The sequence below is a fragment of the Rhinolophus hipposideros genome (assembly GCF_964194185.1).
Source record: "Rhinolophus hipposideros genome assembly, chromosome: 7".
In the NCBI taxonomy this organism is placed as follows: domain Eukaryota; kingdom Metazoa; phylum Chordata; class Mammalia; order Chiroptera; family Rhinolophidae; genus Rhinolophus; species Rhinolophus hipposideros.
The window spans coordinates 312,884-340,680 of NC_138053.1; the positions used below are offsets into that span (position 1 = coordinate 312,884).

The 27,797-nt window shown below is 35.6% G+C and overlaps 1 protein-coding gene across 3 annotated transcripts in view; it reads right to left on the bottom strand.

Annotated features, from left to right (window-relative positions):
* The window catches only part of SEPTIN14 (septin 14), a gene marked incomplete at both ends in the record, with an annotated part of 390,465 nt that overhangs the window by 59,856 nt on the left and 302,812 nt on the right, over positions 1-27,797 (bottom strand). For 2 of the 3 annotated variants that reach the window (XM_081053016.1, XM_081053018.1), the window contains 2 exons: positions 9,539-9,734; positions 10,101-10,221. In XM_081053016.1, the coding sequence (XP_080909142.1) occupies positions 9,539-9,734; positions 10,101-10,221 (317 nt within the window). The remainder of the gene's footprint in view (positions 1-9,538; positions 9,735-10,100; positions 10,222-27,797) is intronic. The other variant, XM_081053017.1, reaches the window with a different exon arrangement.

The window sequence follows — 27,797 nt, forward strand, 5'->3', positions numbered from 1 at the left end:
TTGGCACAGATGATCCTATTTCATTTTTTTTTTACCGCCAAATAGTATTCCATTCTGTATATATACCACAACTTCTTTATACATTCATCTATCAAAGGACATTTTGCTTGTTTCCATGTCTTGGCCCCCGTAAATAAAGCTGCAATGAACATTGGAGCACACGTGTCTTAATGGATAAATGTTTTCAGATATTTTGGGTAGATACTCAGGAGAGGTATTGCTGGGTCATATGGTAATTCTATTTGTAATTTCTTGAGGAACCTCCACACTGCCTTCCATAGCGGCTGCACCAGTGTGCATTCCCACCAACAGTGTATGAAGGTTCCTTTTTTTCCACAGCCTCTTCAACACTTGTTACTATTTGTCTTGTTGATGATAGCCATTCTAACTTGGATGAAGTGATATCTCATTGTGGATTTCATTTGCATTTTTCTGATGATTATTGATGTTGAGCATATTGTCAAATGTCTATTTGACATTTGTATGTCATCTTTGGAGAAAGACTTGATTCAGACATGACTTCTGAGTAGATGCTAAAATGATTGGGTAAAATAAGTGTGGAGAATGTGATATTTGAACAGTGCCAAAGTATCACTTCAGAGTTTACCTATTATTACAAAGGAAAAATTGTATCTTTACAACAGAGTGACCTGGGGACACTGCCTTAACTGAGTGATCAAATTTAGTCCCTCATAGAGTGAGACAAGGTGATATCATGTGCCTTTGGATGAGGTATCACCAGATATACACATCACTTATGAAGTATTTTGGGCCCAAACGTTAAACCTGAATCTATTCAAATCTCCAAGCCTACCTTCCAGTTTACAGGAAACACAGGGAAGAGAGGAACAAGTTTGGCAGCATTATGAGAAACAATCAAATTCAGGATGTATTCTACAATACATCCTACAATAAAACTCTCCTGAATTTTTGTGGCATAATGTCTTACAGAGAAAATGCTGTCCTAGATTAAAATAGATTCAAGGGTCATAACAAAATACAATGTGTGAGCCTTGACTGGATCCCTGTTTGAAAAAAAAGAAATAGCTATTAAGGACATTTTGGGAAAAGTTGGGAGAAAATTTGAATATAAACTGGATATTTAGTTATGTCACATAATTGTTCATTTTCTTAGGTGGGATACTAGAACTACAGTTATATAGGAGGGTAGACTTATTCTTAGGAGATCCATAAAGTTTAGTCTGTGACACACTTTTAAATGATTCAGCAAAAATGGTGTATATTTGACATGTTAAAAGTGTTGAAACTACATGGAAGATTTATAGGATTTCATTGTACTGTTATTTCAAGTGTTTTGCATTACTAAAATTTTTCAAAATAAAAAGTTAAAAAAAAAAAGACAAGGTTGTCCCACTTTCACCACTTTTATTCAACATAGTTCTGGAAGTTCTAGCCACAGCAATCAGACAATAAATAAATAAATAAATAAATAAATAAATAAATAAATAAATGGCATCCAAATTGAAAAGGAGACAGCAAAACAGTCATTATATGCAGATGAGATGAACTATATACAGAAAACCCCAAAGAATCCACCAAAAAAGTATTAGAACTGATAAATAAATTTAGTAACGTAGCAGGATACAAAATTAATATTCAGAAACCAGTTGCATTTGTATACACCAATAAAAAACTATTGGAAGGTGAAGTCAAGAAAACAATCCCATACACTATTGCTTCAAAAAATACTTAGAAATAAATTTAACAAAATAAGTAAAAGACCTGTACTCAGTCACTGAAGACAGAAATCAAAGAAGACACAAACAAATGGAAACACATACCATGTTCATGGATAGGAAGAATTAATATAGTTAAAATGTCAATACTGCCTAAGGCAATGTAAAGATTCAACGCAATTGCTATCAAACTACCAATGACATTTTTCTCAGAAATAGGACATATAATCCTAAAATTTATATGGAACCATAAGGGCCCCAAATACCTATGGCAATCTCAAGAAATAAGAACAAAGTGAGGTATCATGCTACCTGACATCAAATTATACTACAAGGCTATAGTAATCAAAACAGCATGGTACTGGCATAAAAAGAGACACATAGATCAATGGAACAAAATAGAGAGCCCAGAAATAAATCCTTTCCTGTATGGTCATTTAATCTATGACAACGAATGCAAGAATTTACACTGGGGTAGACAGTCTATTTAAGAGATGGTGCTGGGAAAATAGAACTGACACATGCAAAAAAAAGAGAAACTGAACCATCACTTCACACCATATATGAAAATAAATTCCAAATGGATTAAAGACTTAAATGTGAGACCTGAAACCATAAAACTCTTAGAGGAAAACGTATAAAGTAAATTTGCAGATATTACCCTGAGTAATATTTTTTGGATATATCCCTTCAGGCAAGGGAAGTAAAAGAGAAAACAAACACATGGGAATTCATCAAACTAAAAAGTTTTTTCACAGCAAAAGAAACCATCAATAAAACAAAAGGGGATTCTACTGAATGGGAAAAGATATTTGCCAATGACATATCCGATAAGGGGTTAATCTTACAAATTTATAAAAAAAACTCACTCAACTCAACTCTACAAAAACAAACAACCCAATTAAAAAATGGGCAGAAGACATGAACAGACATTTTTCTAAAAAGGACATACAGATGGCAAACAGACATATGAAGAAATGCTCAACCTCACTAACCATCAGAGAAATGCAAATAAAAACCACATTGAGATACCACCTCACCCCAGTCAAAATGGCTATCATCAATAAATCAACAAACAACAAGTGCTGGTGCGGATGTGGAGAAAAGGGAACCCTTGTGCACTGTTGGTGGGATTGCAGATTGGTGCAGCCACTATGGAAAACAGTATGGTGGTATCTCAAAAATCTGAAAATGGAACTACCTTATGATGTAGCAATTCCTCTCCTACCTATCTATCTGGAGAAATCCAAAACTCTAATTCAAAAATCTGTATGCACTCCTATGTTTATTGCAGCACTATACACAATAGCCAAGAAATGGAAACCACCAATATGCCCATCGGTAGATGACTGGATTAAGAAACTGTGGTACATTTATGCAATGGAATATTACACAGCCATAAAGAACAAAGAAATCTTACCATTTGCAACAGCATGGATGGACCTGGAGAACATTATGTTAAGTGAAATAAGTCAGACAGAGAAAGACAAATACCATATGATCTCACTTATATGCGGAATCTAAAGAAGAGAATAAGTGAATGAACTAATCAGAAACAGTTTCGGAGACATAGAGGAAAAACCGAGGGTTGCTAGATGGGAGGGGGATGGGAATAATGGGGAAGGTGAGGGGATTAGAAAGCAGTCAGTAACCACAAGATTTCCACGAGGTTATGGATGTTAATTTGGGGAATGTAATCAATAATATTGTAAAGATTTTGTAGGGTATCCGATGGACACTTGTCTTATTAGGAAGACCACCTCAGGGATGATGTAGATGCCTGATCACTGCACTGTACACCTGAAGCTGAAGCTGAACAATAATGAATGTCAACTATAATTTTATATGTATATATAATATATATACATACATATACATACATGTGTGTATGTATATATGTATGCATGTATGTATGTATATACTTACAAGACATGGAGTACAGGATCAGGAATAGAGACAGTGGAAATATAATGGCTGTGTGCGATATCAGAGGGATAGTGGATGGGGGAGGCGGGTTGACACAGTGTGAGGGATATAAATGATAAACGTCTAAGTATTACTTTGTTTTGTGCACCTGAAACTAATAAGAAAAATAAAAATAAAAATTCAAAACCAAAGAAGCACTTTACATAATAATCAAGGGATAAATCCATCAAAAGAATATCACCCTAATCAACATTTATACACCTAACATAGGAGCACCTAAATATATAAAGGAAATATTGACTGACATAAAAGCAGAGACCAACAGTAACATAATCATAAGAAAAAAATTTAACATTCTATGACAGCAATGGACATATCTTCCAGACAGAAAATCAACATAGAAACAGAAGCCTAGAATGACACATTAGTCCAGATAAATTTAATCAAAATTTTTAGAGAATTTCACCCCTAAGCAGCAGAATATACATTCTTTTCAAGTGTACATAGAACATTTTCCAAGATACAACACATGTTGGGCCACTAAACAAGTCTAAAGAAATTTAAGAAGATTGAAATTGTATCAAGTTTCTTCTCTGACCACAATAATATGAAACTGGAAATCAATCACAAGAAAAAAACTGAAAAACACACACAAACACATGGAGGGTAAATAACAAGCTACTAAATAATGAATGGGTCAACAATGAGATCAAGGAAGAAATCAAAAGATAACTTGACACAAACAAAAATGAAAACACAATGACCAAAAATCTATGGAACACAGTAAAAGCAGTCCTAAGAGAGAAATTCATAGCAATGCAGGTCTACCTAAAAAAACAAACAAAAATTTCAAATCAACAGTCTATCTTTACACCTAAGGGAGTGATTACAAGGAAGGAAATAATAAAGATCAAAGCAGAAATACACAAAATCGAGACTAAAAGAATATATAAAAGATCAACGAAAGCAAGAGCTGCTGTTTTTGAAAAGATCGACAAAATTGACAAAACTTTAACCAGACTCATCAAGAAAAAAGAGAAGGGACATAAATAAATAAAATCAGAAATGAAAAAGGAAAAGTGACAACTGACACCACAGGGAGAAAATAAAAATACTACAAGCAACTACACATCAACAAATTGGACAATCTGGAAGAAATGGGTAAATTCCTAGAAGCATACAATCGTCCAAGGCTGAATCAAGAAGAAACAGAAAATCTAAACAAACCGATACTACCAACAAAATTGAATCAGTAATCAACAAGCTCCCAACAAACCAAAGTTCTGGACCAGATGGCTTCAGAGGTGAATTTTACCAAATATTCAAAAAAAAAAAATTAGCACCTATTTTCAAAGTATTCTAAAATATCCAAGAGATGGTTCCCAGGCTCATTTTGTTTTGTTTTGTTTTGTTAATTAAACTTTATTGGGGTCACCATAGATTTCAGGTGGTAGATGAGGGTAAAAGGGATCAAATACATGGTGATGGAAGGAGAACTGACTCTGGGTGGTGAACACACAATGGTATTTATAGATGATGTAATACAGAATTATACATCCAGTCTCATTTTGAAAGTCCAACATTACCCTAATTCCAAAACTGAACAAAGACATTACTGAAAAAAGAAAACTATATGCAGCTATCCCTAATGAACATAGATGTAAAAATTCTCAACAAAGTATTAGCAAACTGATTGTCGGGACAGAGTCCCAGAGAGCAGTTTCCAGGCTCTCAGCCTCACTAGTAGAAAGGCGCTGGCTCGGGTAGTAGATGGCCGTCAGCTGTGGCTAATTGACCATCAACTGTAACCAGTTAGCCAATTAGCCCCTGATATAACTGCCGCAGCTGCACTGGTTGGTAAGTCGAGTCAAGTGAGTCGGTTGGTTAGCAGGCAGAGAAGTGGATAGCAGGTTGTAGGTCATGTGAATCCAGCCTCCAGTGAGACTCTAGGGCTTCTAGCAGGACTGTAGTGGTATGACTCCCTTACCTATGGCTCCGTGGGTATTCCTTTTTGGCCTAGCCACATCCTGCATTCTTATGTGGGGAGCGGGACCAGAGACCCCGCAGGCCGCCTCACACAACAAGTAGCGCAGCAAGCAGGGTCTCCTGCATGACACTGATTTGCAATATATATATTTTTAAAAAGATCATACACCACGATCAAGTAAAATCCATTTCTGGTATGCAAAGTTGGTTCAATAGCCACATATCAATTAATATGGTACACCACACAAACAAAATGAAAAACAAAAATTATGTGGTCATATTAACAGATCCAAAAAAAGCATTTGTCAAAATGCAGCATCCATTTATGATCAACCCTGTCCACAAAATGAGAATAGAGGGAACATATCTCAACATAATGAAGGTCATATCAGACAAAAATCACACCTAATATTATACTCAATAGGGAAGAGCCAAAAACATTCCCCTTAAGATCAGGAATAAGACAATGATGCTCACTTTTACTATTTTATTCAACATAGTACTGGAAGTTCTAGCCGCAGCAATAACACAAGAAAAAGGAATAAAAGTCATCCAAATAGGAAAGGATGAAGTAAAACTGTCATTATTTGCAGATGATATGATATTATATAGAGAGAACCACGAAGATTCAACCAAAAGTCTATTGGAACTGATAAATGAATTTAGTGAAGTAGAAGGATACAAAATACTAATGGCATTATTCACAGAACTAAAACAAGTAATCTTAAAATTTATATGGACCCACAAAAGATCTTGAATAGCCACGGAAATCCTGAGAAAGAACAAAGCTACAGGTATCATGGTACCCTATAACAAACTACGCTAATAGCCTATAGTAATCAAAACACCGTGGTATTGGCATAATGAGAGACACATAGATAAATGCAACAGAATAAAGAGACCAGAAATAAATCCATGTCTATAGGGTAACTTAATCTATGACAAAGGAAGCAAGAATTTACTTTGGGGTAAACACAGTCTATTTAATAAACAGACTGTGAAAACTGAGCTGATACATGCTAAACTGTACAGATACATGCAAAACTATGAAACCAAACCACCTTCTTATGACATATACAAGAATAAACTCAAAATGGATTTAAGATTGAAATTTGAGGTACAAAACTATAAAACTCCCACAAGGAAATATAAGAAGTAAACTCTCAGACATTACCCTTACATGTATGTGTGTGTGTGTGTATATATATATATTTATGTATATATATATGTGTATATATATGTATATGTACATATATGTATTATATGTGTATGCATGTGTATATATGTACGTATATATGTATGTATATATACATATATATGTATGTATATGTATATGTATGTGTATATATATACATATATATATATGGCAGTTTTTCTTTTTTTTATTAAAGTTTATTGGGGTGACAATTGTTAGTAAAGTTACATAGGTTTCAAGTGTACAATTCTATAATACATCATCTATATATCACATGGTGTGCTCACCACAAGAGTCAGTTCTTCCATCACCATATATTTGAGCCCCAATACCCTCTTCTACCATCCCCTATCCCCACTTAGCCTCTGGTAACAACTAAACTATTGTCTGTGTCTATGAGTTTTTGTTTCTTTGTTTCTCTTCTTCCTTTGTTGCTTTCAGTTTTATATCTCACTTATCAGTGAAGTCATATGGTTCTTGACATTTTCTACCTACCTATTTTGCTTAGCATAATAATCTCAAGATCAATTCCCTTTGTTCCAAATGGCACTATTTCATCTTTTCATATAACAGAATAGTATCCCATTGTGTGTGTGTGTGTGTGTGTGAGTGTGTGTGTGTGTGTGTGTGTGTGTGTATAACATGTTCTTTATCCATTCATCTATAGAAGGACACTTTGGTTATCTCCATGTCTTGGTCACCATAAATAAATCTACAATGAACATCAGAGTACATATATCTTTACAGATAAATGATTTTAGATTTTGTGGGTAGATACCCAGGAGAGGGATTTCTGGGTCATGTGTTAATTCTATTCTTAATGTTTTGAAAAACCTCCACACTGCCTTCCATAGTGGCTGCATCAATCTGCTTTCTCACCAATAATGCATGAGGGTTCCTATTTTCCCCACAACCTCTCCAACACCTGTTATTATTTGTCTTACTGATGATAGCCATTTTCACAGGTGTGAGGTGATGTCTCATAGTGGTTTTGATTTGCATTTTCCTAATAGCTAGTGAATTTGAACATTTTTTCATATATTTGGCCATTTGTATGTCTTTTTAGAAAAAATTTCTGTTCAGGTCCCCTGCCCATTGTTTATTTGGACTGTTTATTTTTTTGTTGTTCAGTTGTGTGAGTTCCTTATATATTTTGGATATTAGCCCCTTATGTGAGTCGTTTGCAAATATTTTCTCCCATTCAGTTAGTTGTCTCTTTTTTACTGATATATCTCATCAGGTAAGGGAAACAAAAGAAAGAATAAACAAATGGAACTACATCAGACTAAGATATTTTTCAAGTAAAGGAAACCATCAACAAAACAAAAAAACATCTTAGTGAATGGGAGAATATATTTGCCAATGACATATCCGATAAAGGGTTAATGTCAAAAATTTATGTTTAAAAAAACTCATACAACTCAACACCTAAAAGAAAAAATAAACAAAATTTAAAAATGGGTGAAGGACCTAACTAGACATTTTTCCACAGAGGACAAATAGATGGCCAACAGACAGATAAAAAGATATTCAGTCTTCTTTATCCAGTCATCTATTGAAGGACACTGGTTCTTTCCATGTCTTGACCACAGCAAATAAAGCTGCAATGAACATCAGAGCAAATATATCTTTAAGGATAAATGTTTACAAATATGGGGGTAAATACTAGGAGAGATACTGCTGGGTCCTATAGTAATTCTATTCTTAATTTTTTTTGAGGAACCTCCACACTGCCTTTCATACCAGCTACATTAATCTGCATTCTCACCTACAGTGTAAGAGGGTTCCTTGTTCTCCACAGCCTCTCCAACACTTTTTACTATTTGTCTTGCGGATGATAGCCGTTCTAACTTGTAGATATACACAATGCCATAAGAAAAGATGAAATACTGCCATTTGTTACAATATGGATGGATCTTGATATTACTATGCTAAGCAAAATAACTCACACAGAAAAAGTCAAGAACCATATGATTTCATTGATATGTGGGATATAAAACTGAAAGCAACAAAGAAACAAGACAAACAAATAAAGAAACAAAAACTCAGACACAGACAATAGTTTAGTGGTCACCAGAGGGTAAAGGAGGAGGAAGTGGTAGATGAGGGTAAATGAGGTCAAATATATGGTACTGGAAGGAGAAATGACTCTGGGTGGTGAACACACAGTATAATATATAGATGATGTGTCACAGAATTGAATTACACTTCAAATTTGTGTAATTTTACTAACCATTGTCTCTCCCAATAGTTTTAAATTTTAAAAGTAGACATATGAAAAAATGCTCAAAATCACTAATCATCAGAGAAATGCAAATAAAACCTACAATGAGATATCACCTCACCTGGTTAGAATGGCTATCCTCAACAAGACAAATAGTAACAAGCGTTGGAGAGGCTGTGGAGAAAAAGGAACCCTCATACATTGTTGGTGGGAATGCAGACTGGTGAAGCCGTTATGGAAGGAAGTGTGGAGGTTCCTCAAAAAATTACAAATAGAATTACAACATGACACAGCAATCCCTCTCCTGGGTATTTAGCTAAAAATTCTAGAAACATTTATACAAAAATATCAATTTTATCATAAGAAAAAAATATTACTTAATTAGGCAGAAATTAAATATGGAATGAAAATTTTCAATTGCCTTAAAAAAATTACAATTTAGTCCATAGAGAAAGAAGGCAAATTCCTTGAAATAAGAAAACCTTTTAATTAAAATAAGAAAACACTAACCTTGCTTCTTTGTTTATTTGATCACCATATCCCACTGTTTTCACAACAGTTAATTTCAACTGAACATTGCTTTCCTGAAGGTCATGTGTCTGAATTTTAAGTTCAACATTCGGATAAAAATGTGAGGATTTTTTGTCTTTTAAATTAGTGTTAAACAATGTGTTGATCAGTGTTGATTTTCCAATTCCAGTTTCCCCTGTAATAAACAGATATATCATATAGGGGCATAAAATGGCTAAGAAGTAACACTCTGAATCCCTAGAGTGGTTTAAAAGTTCCTAAATTTTTCAAAGACAAAGATGTCCTTGATAATATACATGCTACTCCTGACACCCTATCTCATTAACATAATTAGATAGAAAATATACATAAAAATGTATCACATTTTGGAGACCACTGAAACATTTAAAGAGAAAAAGTGTTTAAGTAATATGGCTAAGAAGATGTAAACCAATACAAGCATGAAGATGTATTCTTGAATTACCACTGCCAGTGTTACACTGCTGAAGATGAACCTTTGGGAAAATTAAGTAATAATTCAGATAAAAAATCTGGCACTTACCCACACAGAGAAGATTAAAAGAGAATCCTTGTTGAATAGATCTGTTCACTAACTGATGAGGCAAACATTCAAAACCAAAATGACCAAAGATAGTTAAGCAACGGATGTTATCTTCTTTTTCCTTAAGGAAAAAACAAGTGAAAATACTTTCATTAGAATAGGAAACATCATTTGAAAACATAATTATAATATTTCAAATAAATTAGAATTGATTACTCTTTGGTTATCATACTTCAGGCAAGAGCAAATTAAGTAAATTTATTTTTTTAAAAAGAAGTTTTGGAGAGATGTCATCAAAATGGCAGTATGAGGTGAGCCTCTGTAAAGCTCCCCTGGAATTCACAACTAATCGAACAACAATAACTGCACAAAAAACTCCCTAAACAGCAGAAAGGCAAGACGAAGAGACCCACTACTGAATTCACCAAAAGGTGGGAGACTCGTACGAGCAGGGGTGGAGGGACAGGAGAAGTGGGGAGAAGGAACTGCATGGGCGCAGGACACAGACCTAGCTCAGTGCTCCGAGCTCGCTGCATCCCGAAACAACCGCAGCTGTGGGAGAGGGAAGAACTGGGACTGCTAGGTCTCTGCTTATGGCCCACAGGGCAGAGTGGACAGCATATAACAAGGCTGAGCCAAATGCTAAAGGCAGAGAACTCGGAGCAAGGATTGAACACTAGCAGTGTCAGATCAAAAGAACAGAATATTTGCTGTTCTGAGAACTGTGGACTGCAGACACAGATTCACAGCCCAACTAGTTCTGGCAAAAGGGAGGGATTTGTGGAAGCAGGACCGGCTGTGGTGGTGGTGACACAATTGCCTTGAGCCACCTGTCACAACTCACCCTGCCCCAGGTCCCACCTATGTGGGCAGATCCCTGCAGGAGTAAACAGAACTGCTGAAACATACAAGCTCTGAATCTAGTGCAGAAAGAGCTTTGGAACCTCAAAACCTCTCTGCATCCCCACAGGAACATGGAGCCCTACGACCAAGGTGAATTGTTAACAGAGGAGAAGCCCATCACCCAGAAAATATTCCCACTGTGTGAGAAGCTGGAATACTACAGAGAAATAACAGCACTACTGTGTGAGAGAGGGGGGGAAAAGGCTGCAGTGGGAGAGCAAATAAATCATTCTACCAACTATTGGAAAAGAAAAGAAAGACCTCTTCCTATCGCCTGTTGCAGAAGTCACTCCTGAAGATGTCTAGGAAGAGAAATAATAAATCAATAATTGCCATGGATAACCAATGCGACAAGACAGCTCAGAAAGAAAGTGAAAAGTCTCCAGAAAAGAAACTTAAAGATATGAAAATATGTGACTTAAATGACAGAGAATTCAAGATTGCAGTTCTGAAAAGCCTCAAAGAGATTCAAGAAAACACAGAAAGGCAATTTAATAAACTCAGAAACACAATCAAACAACAACATGAGCATTTTACGAAAGAGACTGAAATTTTAAAAAAGAACCAAATGGAATTTCTGGAGATTAAGAACTCAATAGAAGAAATTAAGAATGAAATAACCAGCTTAGGTAGTAGAGTTGACCAGATAGAGGAAAGAATCAGTGATATTGAAGACAGAAACCTGGAAATTATACATATGGAAGAAGAAAGAGACTTGAGACTTAAAAGAAATGAAAGAACTCTACAAGAACTTTCTGACTCCATCAGAAAGAGCAATATGAGAATAATGGGCAAACCAGAAGGAGAAGAAAGAGAGGAAGGAACAGAGAACATATTCAAACAAATTGTTGATGAGAACTTCCCAAACTTGTGGACAGAACTGGGTCCTCGAATCCAAGAAACAAATTGAACACCTAATTACTTCAATCCCAACAGGCCTTCTTCAAGGCACATTGTATTAAAGCTGTCTAAAATCAATGACAAAGAAAGAATCCTCAAGGCAGCCAGGGAAAAGAAGACGGTAACCTACAAAGGAAAGCCCATTAGATTATCATCAGATTTTTCAGCAAAAACTCTACAAGCCAGGAAGGAGTGGAACCAAATATTCAAACTATTGAAAGAGAGAAATTATGAGCCAAGATTAATATGTCAAGAAAAGATATCCTTTAGATATGACGGAGGAATAAAGACCTTTCCAGACATACAGAAGCTGAGGGAATTTTCTAATACAGGACATACACTACAAGAAATACTAAAGGAGGCTATTCGACCACCATCAACAGGGACAATTTGCGACACCATAAAAAGGGGGAGCGTAAAGGCCTGAACCGGAATATGGGAATGGAGAAAATAAGCGTGCTGAAGAAAATGGAATACTCTAAATATCAAACTTTCTTTTACATAAACTCAAGGGTAACCACTCAAAAAACATCCAGAATTGAAATATATACTGCAATAAAAGAAGAAACAGAGGGAAACATCATAGAATACCACCACACAGAAATAATAGACAACAACAAAAAGGCAAAGAACCAATGGAGACATAGCCTTACCAGAAAACTAAAGATAGAATGACAGAAAACCCTCACGTATCAATAATCACCCTAAATGAAAATGGACTGAATTCACCAATAAAAAGGCACAGAGTAGCAGATTGGATCAAAAACTAAACCCACCAATATGCAGTCTCCAAGAGACGCATCTCAACTACAAGGACAAGCATAGACTCAAAGTGAAAAGGTGGAAATTGACACTCAAAGCAAATGGTACCAAGAGAAAATCAAGTGTAGCCATAATGATATCAGATGAATCAGACTTCAGGGTGAAAAAGATAACAAGAGACAAAGATGGATATTTCATAATGGTAAAGGGGACTATACAACAAGAAGACATAACAGTCATCAATATTTATGCCCCCAATCAGGGAGCACTGAAACATACTAAGCAACCACTAACAGACTAAAGGTAGAAATTGACCAAAACACAATATTACTAGGGGACTTCAATACATCATTCACAGCTATGCATAGATTATCCAAACAGAAAATAAATAACGAAATAGCAGCCCTAAATGACACATTAGATAAATGGACATAATTGACATTATAGAGCACTTCAGCCTAAAACATCAGACTATACATTCTTTTCCAGTGTACATGAAACATTCTCAAGGATAGACCATATATTACGACATAAAATGAGCCTCAGCAAATTTCAGAAGATTGAAATTATACCAAGCATATTCTCTGATCACAAGGGTTTCAAATTGGAGGTGAACTGTAAAAAGAAAGCAGGAAAAAAAGAAACACATGGAGATTAAGCAACACACTTTTAAAGAACGACTGAGTCAAAGAAGAAATTAGAGGAGAAATCAAAAGATACATACAAACAAATGTCAATGAAAATACATCCTACCGAAATTTTTGGAATGTAGCAAAAGCAGTTTTAAGAGGAAATTTTATATCATTACAGGCCTATCTCAAGAAACAAGAAAAATCCCAAATAAATAACCTCATGTTACACCTCAAAGAACGAGAAAAAGAAAAACAAATGAAACCGAAGGTCAGCAGAAGAAAGGAAATAACAAAATTCAGAGCAGAACTAAAAGAAATAGAGAACAAAAAGATAATAGAAAAAATTAATGTGACGAAGAGCTGGTTCTTTGAAAAGATTAACAAAATTGACAAACCCTTGGATAGACTCACTAACATAAAAAGAGAGAAAACACTAATTAACAAAACCAGAAATGAAAATGGGGAAGTTATCACGGACACTACAGATATACAAAGGATAATTGAAGAATACTATGAAGGACTATATGCCACAAAATTCAATAACCTAGAAGAAATGGACAAGTTGTTAGAAACATATAGCCTTCCAAGATTGAACCATGAAGAACTGGAAAATCTAAAGAGACCGATCACCAGTAACGTAATTGAATCAGTCACCCAAAACCTTCCAAAAAGCGTAAGACCTTCACCAGATGGCTTCACTAGTGAATTCTACCAAACCGTCAAAGAGGATCTAATATCAATCCTGCTCAAACTCTTCCAAAAAGTTGAAGAAGAGACCATACACCCTAACTCAATTTATGAGGCCAACATTACGCTGATACAAAAACCTGGTAAGCACAACACAAAAAAGAAAACTACAGACCAATATCTCTCATGAATACTGATGCAAAAATGCTAAGCAAAATTTTAGCAAATCGAATACAACAATGCATTAAAAAGATTATTCACCACGACCAAGTGGGGTTCATCCCTGGGGCACAAGGATGGTTCAACATCCTCAAAGGCATCAATGTGATACATCACATAAACAAAATGAAGGACAAAAATCATATGATTATATCAATTGATGCAGAAAAAGCATTGGACAAGATACAACATCCATTTATGATTAAAACACTTAATAAAATAGGTATACAAGGAATATACCTCAACATAATAAAGGCCATCTATGACAAGCCCTCAGCTAATCTCATAATTAATAGTGAAAAACTGAAGCCCTTTGCTCTACATTCAGGAACACGACAGGGCTGTCCCCTATCACCTCTGCTTTTCAACACAGTGTTGGAAGTCCTCGCCAGAGGCATCAGGCAAGAGAAAGAAATGAAAGACATCCAAATTGGGAATGAAGAAGTTAAATTGTCACTCTTTGCAGATGACATGATGCTGTATATAGAAAACCTTAAAGACTCCACCAAAAAGCTATTAGAAACAATCAACAAACACAGTAAAGTTGCTGGCTACAAAATCCACATACAAAAGTCCATTGCATTCCTATATACTAAAAATGAAATCTCAGAAAAAGAAATACAAAAAACAATTCCCTTTGCAATTGCAGCAAAAAGAATAAAATACCTAGGAATAAACTTAACCAAGGATGTGAAGGATTTATATGCTGAAAATTATAAGACATTTTTGAAAGAAATTGAAGAAGACACAAAGAAATAGAAAGACATTCCGTGTTCATGGATTGGAAGAATCAACATAGTTAAAATGGCCATATTACCCAAAGCAATATACAGATTTATTGGCATCCCCATCAAAATCCCAATGGCATTTTTTAAAGAAATAGAACAAAAAATCATCAGATTTGTTTGGAACCACAAAAGACCCTAAAAAGCTAAAGCAATCTTAACAAAAAAGAACAGTGTTGGAGGTATCACATTGCCTGACTTTAGCTTTTACTACAGGGCTACAATAATCAAAACAGCATGGTATTGGCAGAAAAACAGACACATAGACCCATGGAATAGAATTGAGAACCCAGAAATAAAACCACATAAATATGGACAGATAATTTTTGACAAAGAAGCTAAAAACATAAAATGGAGAAATGACAGCCTCTTCAATAAACGGTGCTGGGAGAATTGGATAGCCACGTGCAAAAGAATGAAACTGGACTTTTATCTGTCACCATGTAGCAAAATTAATTCAAAATGGATCAAAGACTTAAGCATAAGACCTGACACAATAATCTGCATAGAAGAAAACAAAGGTAATAAACTTATGGACTTTGGGTTCAAAGAGCATTTTATGAATTTGATTCCAAAGGCAAATGGAAGTAAAAGCTAAAATAAACGAATAAGACTTTATGAAACTTAAAAGCTTCTGCCCAGCCAAAGAAACCTTCGACAAAATAAAGAGGCAACCGACTGAATGGGAGAAGGTTTTTGCAAACAGTGCTTCTGATAAGGGGCTAATATCCAAAATACACAAGGAATTCATGAAGCTCAACAACAAAAAACAAACAACCCAATTGAAAAATGGGCAGAGGACCTGAAGAGACATTTCTCCAAAGAGGATATACAAATGGCAAATAGACATATGAAAAAATGCTCAACATCACTAATCATCAGAGAAATGCAAATAAAAACCACAATGAGATATCACCTCACCCCAGTCAGAATGGCTATCATCAACAAGACAAATAGCAACAAGTGTTGGACAGGCTGTGGAGAAAAAGGAACCCTCATACACTGTTGGTGGGAATGCAGACTGGTGCAGTCGCTATGGAAGGCAGTGTGGAGGTTCCTCAAAAGATTACGAATAGAATTACCACATGACCGAGCAATCCCTTTCCTGATTATCTACCCAAAGAATTTGAAATCATTTATCCATAAAGACACATGTGCTCCAATGTTCATTGCAGCTTTGTTTACGGTGGCCAAGAAATGGAAACAACCAAAATGTCCTTCAATAGATGAATGGATAAAGAAGATGTGGTATATATACACAATGGAATACTATTCGGCGTTAAAGAAAGATGCTATAGGAACATTTGTGACAACATGGATGGATCTTGAGAGTGTAATACTAAGCAAAATAAGTCACACAGAAAAAGCAGAGAACCCTATAATTTCACTGATATGTGGTATATAAACCAAAAACCAGACAAACAAATGAGAAACAAAAACTCATAGACACAGGCAATAGTTTAGTGGTTACCAGGCGGTAAGGGGTTGGGGGGAGGGAGATGAGGGTTAGGGGGATCAAATATATGGTGATGGAAGGTGAACTGACTCTAGGTGGTGAACACACAATGGATTTATAGATGATGTAATACAGAATTTACACCTGAAATTATGTAATTTCATTAACAATTGTCACCCTAATAAATAAATTTTTAAAAAAAAGTTGTGACAGGACAAAAAGATGTAGAACCATTCCTCTCCCCCGCTTCCCACTAACACAACAATGATCTATGGAAATAACACAGAAAACAGCCAAAGGAAAAGAAGACGCGGAAGAGGAAGACAAACCTGTTTGACACCCCAGCACTAGAGGAGCAGCACAGCAGAAGAAGCCATAGGTTCCTTTACCCAAGGGAAAAAAAAAAAGATATGGAGGAGGAATAAAGACCTTTCCAGACATACAGAAGCTGAGGGAATTTTCTAATACACGCCCTGTACTACAAGATATGCTAAAGGAAGTTATTTGACCATAATCAACAGGGACAATTTGTGGAATTCAAAACAAAAAAAGGGGAGCGTAAAGGCCTGAGCCAAATATGGGAATGGAAAAAGTAAGCGTGCTGAAGAAAATGGAATACTCTAAATATCAAACTTTCTTATACATAAGCTCAATGGTAACCACTCAAGAAAAATCCAGAACTGAAATATATACCGTAATGAAAGAAGACACAGAGGGAAACATCATAGAATACCACTACACAGAAATAATAGACAACAACAGAAAGGCAAGAAACAATGGAGACACAGCCTTACCAGAAAACTAAAGATAGAATGACAGGAAATCCTCACATATCAATCATCACTCTAAATGTAAATGGACTGAACTCACCAATAAAAAGGCAAAGAGTAGCAGATTGGATCAAAAAACTAAAGCCAACCATATGCTGTCTCCCAGAGACACATCTCAGCTACAAGAACAAGCATAGACTCAAAGTGAAAGGGTGGAAATTGACACTCCAAGCAAATGGTACCCAGAGAAAATCAGGTGTAGCCATGATGATATCAGATGAAACAGACTTCAGGGTGAAAAAGGTAACAAAAGAAAAAGATGGACATTTCATAATCGTAAAGGGGACTATACAACAAGAAGACATAACAGTCATCAATATATATGCCCCCAATCAGGGAGCACCGAAATATACCAAGCAACTACTAACAGAACTAAAGGGAGAAATTGACCAAAACACAATTTTACTAGGGGACTTAAATATATCATTGACAGCTATGGATAGAAAATCCAAATAAAAAATAAATAACTAAATAGCAGCCCTAAATGACACATTGGATGAAATGGACATAATTGACATACATAGAAAACTTTATCCTAAAACATTTTTTTTTTAGTGTACATGGAACATTCTCAAGGATAGACCCTATATTGGGACATAAAATCAGCCTCAGCAAATTTAAGAAAATTGAAATTATACCAAGCACATTCTCTGATCACAAGGCTTTGAAATTGGATATCAACTGCAAAAAGAAAGCACAAAATACGAAAAATACATGGAGATTAAACAACATATTTTAAAGAACTACCAGGTCAAAGAAGAAATTAGAGGAGAGATCAAAAGATACATAGAAACAGATGAGATGAATATACATCCAACCTAAATTGTGGGGATGCAGTGAAAGCAGTTTTAAAAGGGAAATTTACATCACTATAGGCCTATTTCAAGAAACAAGAAAAATCCCAAATAAACAACCTCACATTACACCTTAAAAAACTAGAAAATGGACCCGGGATCAAAATGGCGGCATGAGGTGAGCCTCTGTAAAGCTCTCCTGGAATTTACAACTAATCGGATAACAATAACTCCACAAAGGACTCCCTGCACAGCAGACAGGCAAGACGAAGAGGTCCACTACTGAATTCACCTCCAGGTGGGTGAATCGCGCCAGCGGGGGAGGAGGGAAGGGAGAAGTGCGGGACGGAGCCCCGCGGGCGCAGGACAAAGAACTAGCTCAGTGCTCCGAGCTCGCTGCATCCCGGAACTACCGCAGCTGCGGGAGAGGAAAGGACTCAGACTGCTAGGGCTCCGCTTACGGCCCACAGGGCTGAGGGGGCAGCATATAGCACAGCTGAACCCAACGTTCACGGCAGACCTCGGAGAAAAGACTGAGGGAAGAAGGCTGAAAACTGTGGTTAAGCCCTCACTGCCGAGCGGAGAACAGAAGCCTTAGGCACTGAGACTAGCCGCCCCTCCCTACCCTCCCAGAGCTCGCGCCGCCCCCACCTGCCCGGTGCTAGAAGCGATAAACTAGCAGTGTCAGATCACAAGGACAAAATCTTTGCTGTTCTGAGAACTGTGGACCGCAGAAACAGATTCGCAGCCCAACTAGTTACGGCAAAGGGGAGGGAGCTGTGGAAGCAGGACCAGCTGTGGTGGTGGTAGCCGCCATTGCTCTGGGCCACCTCTCACAACTCACCCCGCCCCTGGCCCCACCTATCTGGGCGGATCCCTGCAGGAGTAAACAGAACTGCTGAAACATACGGGCTCTGAATCTGGTGCAGAAAGAGCTTTGGAACTTCAAAAGCTCTCCGCACCCCCACAGGGACGTGACGCCCTATGACCCAGGTGAACTGTTAACAGAGGAGAGGCCCGTCTCCCAAGGAATCCCCCCATTGTGTGAGAAGCTGGAAAAGTGCAGAGAAAGTATAGCACTACTGTGTCAGAGAGACCTCTTCCTATCAACCTGTTGAAGAAGCCACTCCTGTAGATGTCTAGGAAGAGAAATAATAAATCAGTAATTGCCATGAATAACCAAGGCAACAAGACAGCTCAAAAAGAAAGTGAAAAGTCTCCAGAAAAGGAACTTAGAGATATGGAAATATGTGACTTAAATGATAGAGAATTCAAGATTGCAGTTCTGAAAAACCTCAAAGAGATGCAAGAAAACACAGAAAGGCAATTTAATGAACTCAGAAACGCAATCAAAGAACAACATGAGCATTTTACAAAAGAGATTGAAATTTTAGAAAAGAACCAAATGGAATTTCTGGAGATTAAGAACTCAATAGAAGAAATTAAGAATGAAATAACCAGCTTAGGTAGTAGAGTTGACCAGATGGAAGAAAGAATCAGTGACATCGAAGATAGAAACCTGGAAATTACACAGATGGAAGAAGAAAGAGACTTGAGACTTAAAAGAAACGAAAGAACTCTACAAGAACTTTCTGACTCCATCAGAAAGAGCAATATAAGAATAATGGGCATACCAGAAGGAGAAGAAAGAGAGAAGGGAACAGAGAATATACTCAAAGAAATTGTCAATGAGAACTTCCCAAATTTGTGGACAGAACTGGATCCTCGAATCCAAGGAGCAAATAGAACACCTAATTACCTCAATCCCAACAGGCCTTCTCCAAGACACATTGTATTCAAGCTGTCTAAAATTAACTGCAAAGAAAGAATCCTCAAGGCAGCCAGGGAAAAGAAGACGGTAACCTACAAAGGAAAGCCCATTAGATTATCATCAGATTTTTCAGCAGAAACTCTACAAGCCAGCAGGGAGTGGAACCAAATATTCAAACTATTGAAAGAGAGAAATCATGAGCCAAGAATAATATATCCAGCAAAGATATCCTTTAGATATGAAGGAGGAATAAAGACCTTTCCAGACATACAGAAGCTGAGAGAATTTTCTAATACAAGACCTGCACTACAAGAAATACTAAAGGAGGCTATTAGACCACCATCAACAGGGACAATTTGTGGCAACTGAAACATAAAAAGGGGGAGCGTAAAGGCCTGAACCGGAATATGGGAATGGAGAAAGTAAGCGTGATGAAAAAAATGGAATACTCTAAATATCAAACTTTCTTTTACATAATCTTAAGGGTAACCACTCAAAAAAAATCCGGAACTGAAATATATACTGTAATAAAAGAAGAAACCGAGGGAAACATTATAGAATACCACCACACAGAAATAATAGACAACAACAAAAAGGCAAAGAAACAATGGAGACACAGCCTTACCAGAAAACTAAAGACAGAATGACAGGAAATCCTCACATATCAATAATCACCCTAAATGTAAATGGACTAAACTCACCAATAAAAAGGCATAGACTAGCAGATTGGATCAAAAAACTAAACCCAACCATATGCTGTCTCCAAGAGACACATCTCAGCTACAAGGACAAGCATAGACTCAAAGTGAAAGGGTGGAAATTGGCACTCCAAGCAAATGGTACCCAGAGAAAATCAGGTGTAGCCATAATGATATCAGATGAAACAGACTTCAGGGTGAAAAAGATAACAAGAGACAAAGATGGGCATTTCATAATGGTAAAGGGGACTATACAACAAGAAGACATAACAGTCATCAATATTTATGCCCCCAATCAGAAAGCACCAAAATACACCAAGCAACTACTAACAGAACTAAAGGGAGAAATTGACCAAAACACAATTATACTAGGGGACTTAAATACATCATTGACAGCTATGGATAGATCATCCAAACAGAAAATAAATAACGAAATTGCAGCCCTAAATGACACATTAAATGAAATGGACATCATTGACATATATAGAGCACTTCATCCTAAAACATCAGACTATACATTCTTTTCAAGTGTACATGGAACATTCTCAAGGATAGACCATATATTGGGACATAAAAGCAGCCTCAGCAAATTTAAGAAGATTGAAATCATACCAAGCATATTCTCTGATCACAAGGCTTTGAAATTGGATATCAACTGCGATAAGAAAGGAAAAAGAAACACAAATACATGGAAATTAAACAACATACTTTTAAAGAACGATTGGGTCAAAGAAGAAATTAGAGGAGAGATCAAAAGATATATAGAAACAAAAAAAAAAAAAGATATATAGAAACAAATGACAATGAAAACACATGCTACCAAAATTTTTGGGATGCGGCGAAAGCAGTTATAAGAGGGAAATTTATATCATTACAGGCCTATCTCAAGAAACAAGAAAAATCCCAAATAAACAACCTCATGTTACACCTCAAAGAACTAGAAAAAGAAGAACAAGTGAAACCCAAAGTCAGCAGAAGAAAGGAAATAACAAAAATCAGAGCAGAGCTAAATGAAATAGAGAACAAAAAGACAATAGAAAAAATTAATGTGACAAAAAGCTGGTTCTTTGAAAAAATTAATAAAATCGACAAACCCTTGGCTAGACTCACTAAGATAAAAAGAGAGAAGACACTAATTAACAAAATCAGAAATGAGAAAGGGGAAGTTATCACGGACACCACAGAAATACAAAGGATCATCCAAGAATACTATGAAGGACTATATGCCACCAAATTTAATAACCTAGAAGAAATGGACAAGTTCTTAGAAACATATAGCCTTCCAAGGCTGAACCATGAAGAACTGGAAAACCTAAACAGACCGATCACCAGTAAAGACATTGAATCAGTCATCCAAAACCTTCCCAAAAGCAAAAGTCCGGGACCAGATGGCTTCACTAGTGAATTCTACCAAACCTTCAAACAGGATCTAATACCAATCCTGCTCAAAGTCTTCCAAAAAATTGAAGAAGAGTCAGTACTCCCTAACTCATTTTATGAGGCCAACATTACCCTGATACCAAAACCTGGTAAGGACAACACAAAAAAAGAAAACTACAGACCTATATCTCTGATGAATACTGATGCAAAAATCCTAAACAAAATTTTAGCAAATCGAATACAACAATGCATTAAAAAGATTATTCATCATGACCAAGTGGGGTTCATCCCTGGGGCACAAGGATGGTTCAACATTCGCAAATCCATCAATGTGATACATCACCTAAACAAAATAAGGGACAAAAATCATATGATTATATCAATTGATGCAGAAAAAGCATTTGACAAGATACAACATCCATTTATGATTAAAACACTTAATAAAATAGGTATAGAAGGAAAATACCTCAACATAATAAAGGCCATCTATGACAAGCCCTCAGCTAATCTCATAATTAATAGTGAAAAACTGAAGCCCTTTGCTCTACGTTCAGAAACACGACAGGGCTGTCCCCTATCACCTCTGCTTTTCAACATAGTGTTGGAAGTCCTTGCCAGAGCCATCAGGCAAGAGAAAGAAATAAAAGGCATCCAAATTGGGAATGAAGAAGTTAAAATATCACTCTTTGCAGATGATATGATGCTATATATAGAAAACCCTAAAGACTCCACCAAAAAGCTGTTAGAAACAATCAATGAATACAGTAAAGTTGCTGGCTACAAAATCAACGTACAAAAGTCCATTGCATTCCTATATACTAACAACGAAATCTCAGAATAAGAAATACAAAAAACAATTCCCTTTGCAATTGCAGCAAAAAGAATAAAATACCTAGGAATAAACTTAACCAAGGATGTGAAGGATTTATATGCTGAAAACTATAAGACATTTTTGAAAGAAATTGAAGATGACGCAAAGAAATGGAAGGACATTCCGTGCTCATGGCTTGGAAGAATCAACATAGTTAAAATGGCCATATTATCCAAAGCAATATACAGATTTAATGCCATCCCCATCAAAATCTCAATGGCATTTTTTAAAGAAATAGAACAAAAAATCATCAGATTTGTTTGGAAACACAGAAGACCTTGAATAGCCAAAGAAATCGTAAGAAAAAAGAACAATACGGGAGGTATCGCTCTCCCTGACTTTAGCTTGTACTGCGGGGGCTACAACAATCAAAACAGCATGAATTGGCAGAAAAACAGACATAAAAACCAATGGAATAGAATTTTGAACCCAGAAATAAAACCACATAAATATGGACAGATAATTTTTGACAAGAAGCTAAAAACATACAATGGAGAAATGACAGCCTCTTCAATAAATGATGCTGGGAGATTTGGATAGTCACAATGAAAAAAATGAAACTGGACTGCTATCTGTCACCATGTAGCAAAATTAATTCAAAATGGATCAAAGACTTAAGCATAAGACCTGACACAATAAACTGCATAGAAGAAAACATAGGTACTAAACTTATGAACCTTGGGTTCAAAGAGCACTTTATGAATTTTACTCCAAAGGCAAATGGAAGTAAAAGCTAAAATAAACGAATGGGACTATGTGAACCTTAAAAGCTTCTGCACAGCAAAAGAAATCATCGACAAAGTAAAGAGGCAACCCACTGAATGGGAGAAGATTTTTGCAAACGGTGCCTCCGATAAGGGGCTAATATCCAAAATATACGAGGAATTCATGCAACTCAACAATAAAAAAACAAACAACCCAATTGAAAAATGGGCAGAGGACCTGAAGAGACATTTCTCCAAAGAGGACATACAAATGGCAAGTAGACATAAGAAAAAATGCTCAACATCACTAATCATCAGAGAAATGCAAATAAAAACCACAATGAGATATCACCTCACCCCAGTCCAACAAGTTTGGGAGAGGCTGTGGAGAAAAAGAAACCCTCATACACTGTTGGTGAGAATGCAGACTGGTGTAGCCGCTATGGCAGGCAGTGTGTAGGTTCCTCAAAAAATTACAAGTAGAATTACCATGTGACCCATGAATCCCTCTCCTGGGTATATACCCCAAAAATCTGAAAATATTTATACATACATAAAGACACGTGTTCTCCAATGTTCATTGCAGCTTTATTTACAGTGGCCAAGACATGGAAACAACTGAAATGTCCTTCGATAGATGAATGGATAAAGAAGTTGTGGTTTATATACACAATGGAATACTATTCGGCGTTAAGAAAAGATGAACTAGGAACATTTGTGACAATATGGATGGATCTTGAGAGTATAATGCTAAGCGAAATAAGTCAGACGGAAAAAACAGAACCATATGATTTCACTGATATGTGGTATGTAAACCAAAAACAACAAAAGAGTACGACAAACAAATCAGAAACAAATACTCATAGACACAGACAATAGTTTAGTGGTTACAGAGGGTAAGGGGGGAGGGACTTGGAATACGAGGGTAAAGGGGATCCAATACATGGTGATGGAAGGAGAACTGACTCTGAGTGGTGAACACACAATTTGATTTATAGATGATGTAATACAGAATTGTACTCCTGAAATCTATGTAATTTTACTAACAATTGTCATCCCAATAAACTTTTTTAGAAAAAGTAACTGACACATCAATATCTTTGATGAATGTACATGCAAAAATTACAACAAAATAATTAAAAGACCAAATCCATTGAAAAGATCAGCAATACATTCAAAAGATCAATGGTCTTGTTCCTTTGTTGTTTTCAGTTTATTTACCACATATCAATGAAATCATATGGTTTTCTATTTTTTCTGTCTGATTTATTTCGCCTAGCATAGTAATCTCAAGATCCATCCATGTTGTTGCAAATGGCACTATTTCATCTTTCCTTATGGCAGAATAGTATTCCATTGTGTATATATAACACATCTTCTATATATAAAACTGAAAACAACAAAGGAACAAGACAAACAATTGAAGCGAAAACTCATATAAAATAATATTAAATAATATTGAATATGCTTTACTGTACATCCCCATGACTATTCTGTAACTATGAAATTGTACTTGTTAATTCATTCATAGATACAGAAAATAGTTTAGTGGTTATCAGAGGGTAAAGGGGGAGGTGGTAGATGAGGGTAGAAGGTATCAAATATATGGTGATGGAAGGAGAATTGACTCTGGGTGGTGAATACTCAATGTCATATGTAGATGATGTATTACAGAATTGTACAACTGTAATCTATTTAACTTTAGGAACAGTTATGATCCCAATAAACTTTAATTTAAAAAAAAAGAATCTTTTGCCCACTTTAATCAGATCATGCATATCTGGAAGCACAATGAAAAAATTGTATAGCTGATTTCTGAAAATTTAGAGTCAAGCTACTAAGTGTTTTCCTAGAAATTCTAATACAATCAAGCAGAATTGGGATTTCATTTGTGTAAAAACTATCAAATTGTTCTCTTTATTGAAGGTAGCTCAATTGTATTGTACACTCTAGCATCAAACAACTGGAAAAAAAGTTCATTAAAATAACAACAAATTAAAAATACATAGGAACTAAATTAGTAAACGACACGTAAGACATTTACATTTAAAACTACAAAAGAATGAGAGTAATTACAATAGAACTAGATAAGTGAAAATATAGATCATGTTTATATATTGCAAAAATCCTAATATTAAGGTGTCCTTTCCCCCCATATACAGAGATTCAAAAGTAATCCTAAAAGCACAGGAGAATCTGTTTAAATGGCAGCTACAAGCCAAATGTTGCATATGTGAGCATCCAAATTAATAATCGTGGGATTACTGTTCTTCTATTCCAATTCCATGTTTTATTTCTACCACTTCCTGGACCACTCTGCTATGGGGCTCTTATTTGAGTTCAGTAGTAAGAGTAAAATAGATTTACTATATCATGTTTTTAGGATAAATATTTTAAATAGTGTGGTCAAAATCTGAAATTATTTAAAATCTTATCTTCAGAAAGAAAGCATAAAATTGGTAGCTCTAAATAAGGGCATTCTCCAAATACTTTTTAAAAAACATTCTTTGTGTAGAGAATAAAATTGCATTATTTCCTTTCTATAAGCATTCTAATATAATGAATACAATAGATATAAGGAGAACATTTGTATTATATTAACAGTATCACTATGATTAGTATCATAATTACTTTAAGGGGTTAAGATCCAAACAAGCTCTCAATAGTTGTTGGATGAATGAACAGTGAATGGTAGTGATAAGATCTGAGCCCTAAATATCAAGAATCAACAAAAGATTGACAGAGATTCCCTGGGGATTTCATATTCAAAGAGAGTGTATTTAGCAATACAAAACTAAAAATATAATCAAATAAGAAAATATGTTCTTTTTATTTTTCTATTCCTTACTATTTGTAAGAAAACACTCTCAGAAGATAGGGTTTTATATATATGGTAAATTCTGATTTCTTCTCTACTTATGAAGGGAACATTCTGATCCATATATTCTGAAGATTATTTTAGTGTAACAATAATACATTTGGACACTCCACTGTACATTCTGGCCTAGACTTTCTTGTAACATATTTTTCTCATTTTTAAATTTGTAGCTCTGGGAAGTTATCAGCTCAAAGTGCTTTGTGCATCAATAGAACAAAATAGAGCCCATTGTCTTATCAAGAAAGGGCCAGCAACCTTGGCCTCATTAGCACTGAGCTCTCACCACAGAGCAAACAGCAGGGATTTCTATAGTATCATCACTGCTACTTTAACAAATGCCTTCTGATGAGCCAGAAGTTATTTCTTATAGCATTTATTTCTATAAAATGCCAATATCTATGTAGAAAAGAAATATTTCAGATTACACTAATTTGGAATTTGTGATAATTCATATCTTGTTCTAAGGTTCATTTTTATACCATCTGCAAATTAAGAAGTAAACAAAGCAGGTGTATAGAAATATAAGGTTTAACCTACTATTAAAAGGATTACTTCATATAGATTTACATAAAACTGAAGTGTTAAACATAAATTATTTTAATCCCTGATAGCAAGTACACATGGATTACATCTAGCAAATTAGATACTGTACATAAATTCAGTCTGTAAACTATAAAAATCTCTACAAGCTCTGACAAGCAATAGTGTTTTACCTGTACTCACTGAACTCTGTTTTCTAGTGGCACTGGGAAAAGTTAACTGAATAAGAAAATTCACTAGTCATTGTGAGACTTTGGGACAGTCACTTTTGGGACAGTCTGTTTTCTCTTTTGTAAAATGAGAACAATTGATTAGGTAATATTAAAATTATTTCACACTCTAATATTCTGTAAATCAAGTCTTATTTATGAAGAACCTATCATTTTAATAAGAATAAAACCCATGCAGGAAAAGTTAAAATCTTTGTTAACATCATGCCAAGTACCTAAATTATAGAAAAGTCAATAAATAATATCAGAAGTTGGAAGAAGAATAGATGGCTGTGGTATGAGGTAATTGAAGATAATTCACAGTCTGCAGATAGCAATTTGGCTCTTAAAGATGAGATAACATTTGTATAGAGGATGTAAGTACTACGAACAGGAGACAAATGTGGCAAGGGTTTCTGAGTCCCTTGCACAGAAAGAAACTTGTGTACTTAAAGGTAAAACTTTAAATTATGAAACAGAGGAGAGAGAATGGAAAAGATTGCAAATAACCCTAACAGTAGAAAGTTTTAAGTATGATGCTAAGAAATATCTAAACGGTAATGAACAGTGTCTGAAGCTTTTAAGTCAGGGAATATTAGAAGAAAGAAGCATTTCAAAAAGGTAAATAAAGAACTAGTATGCAAAGTGGCTTGGAAAGGAAACCAGCGACAGAATATG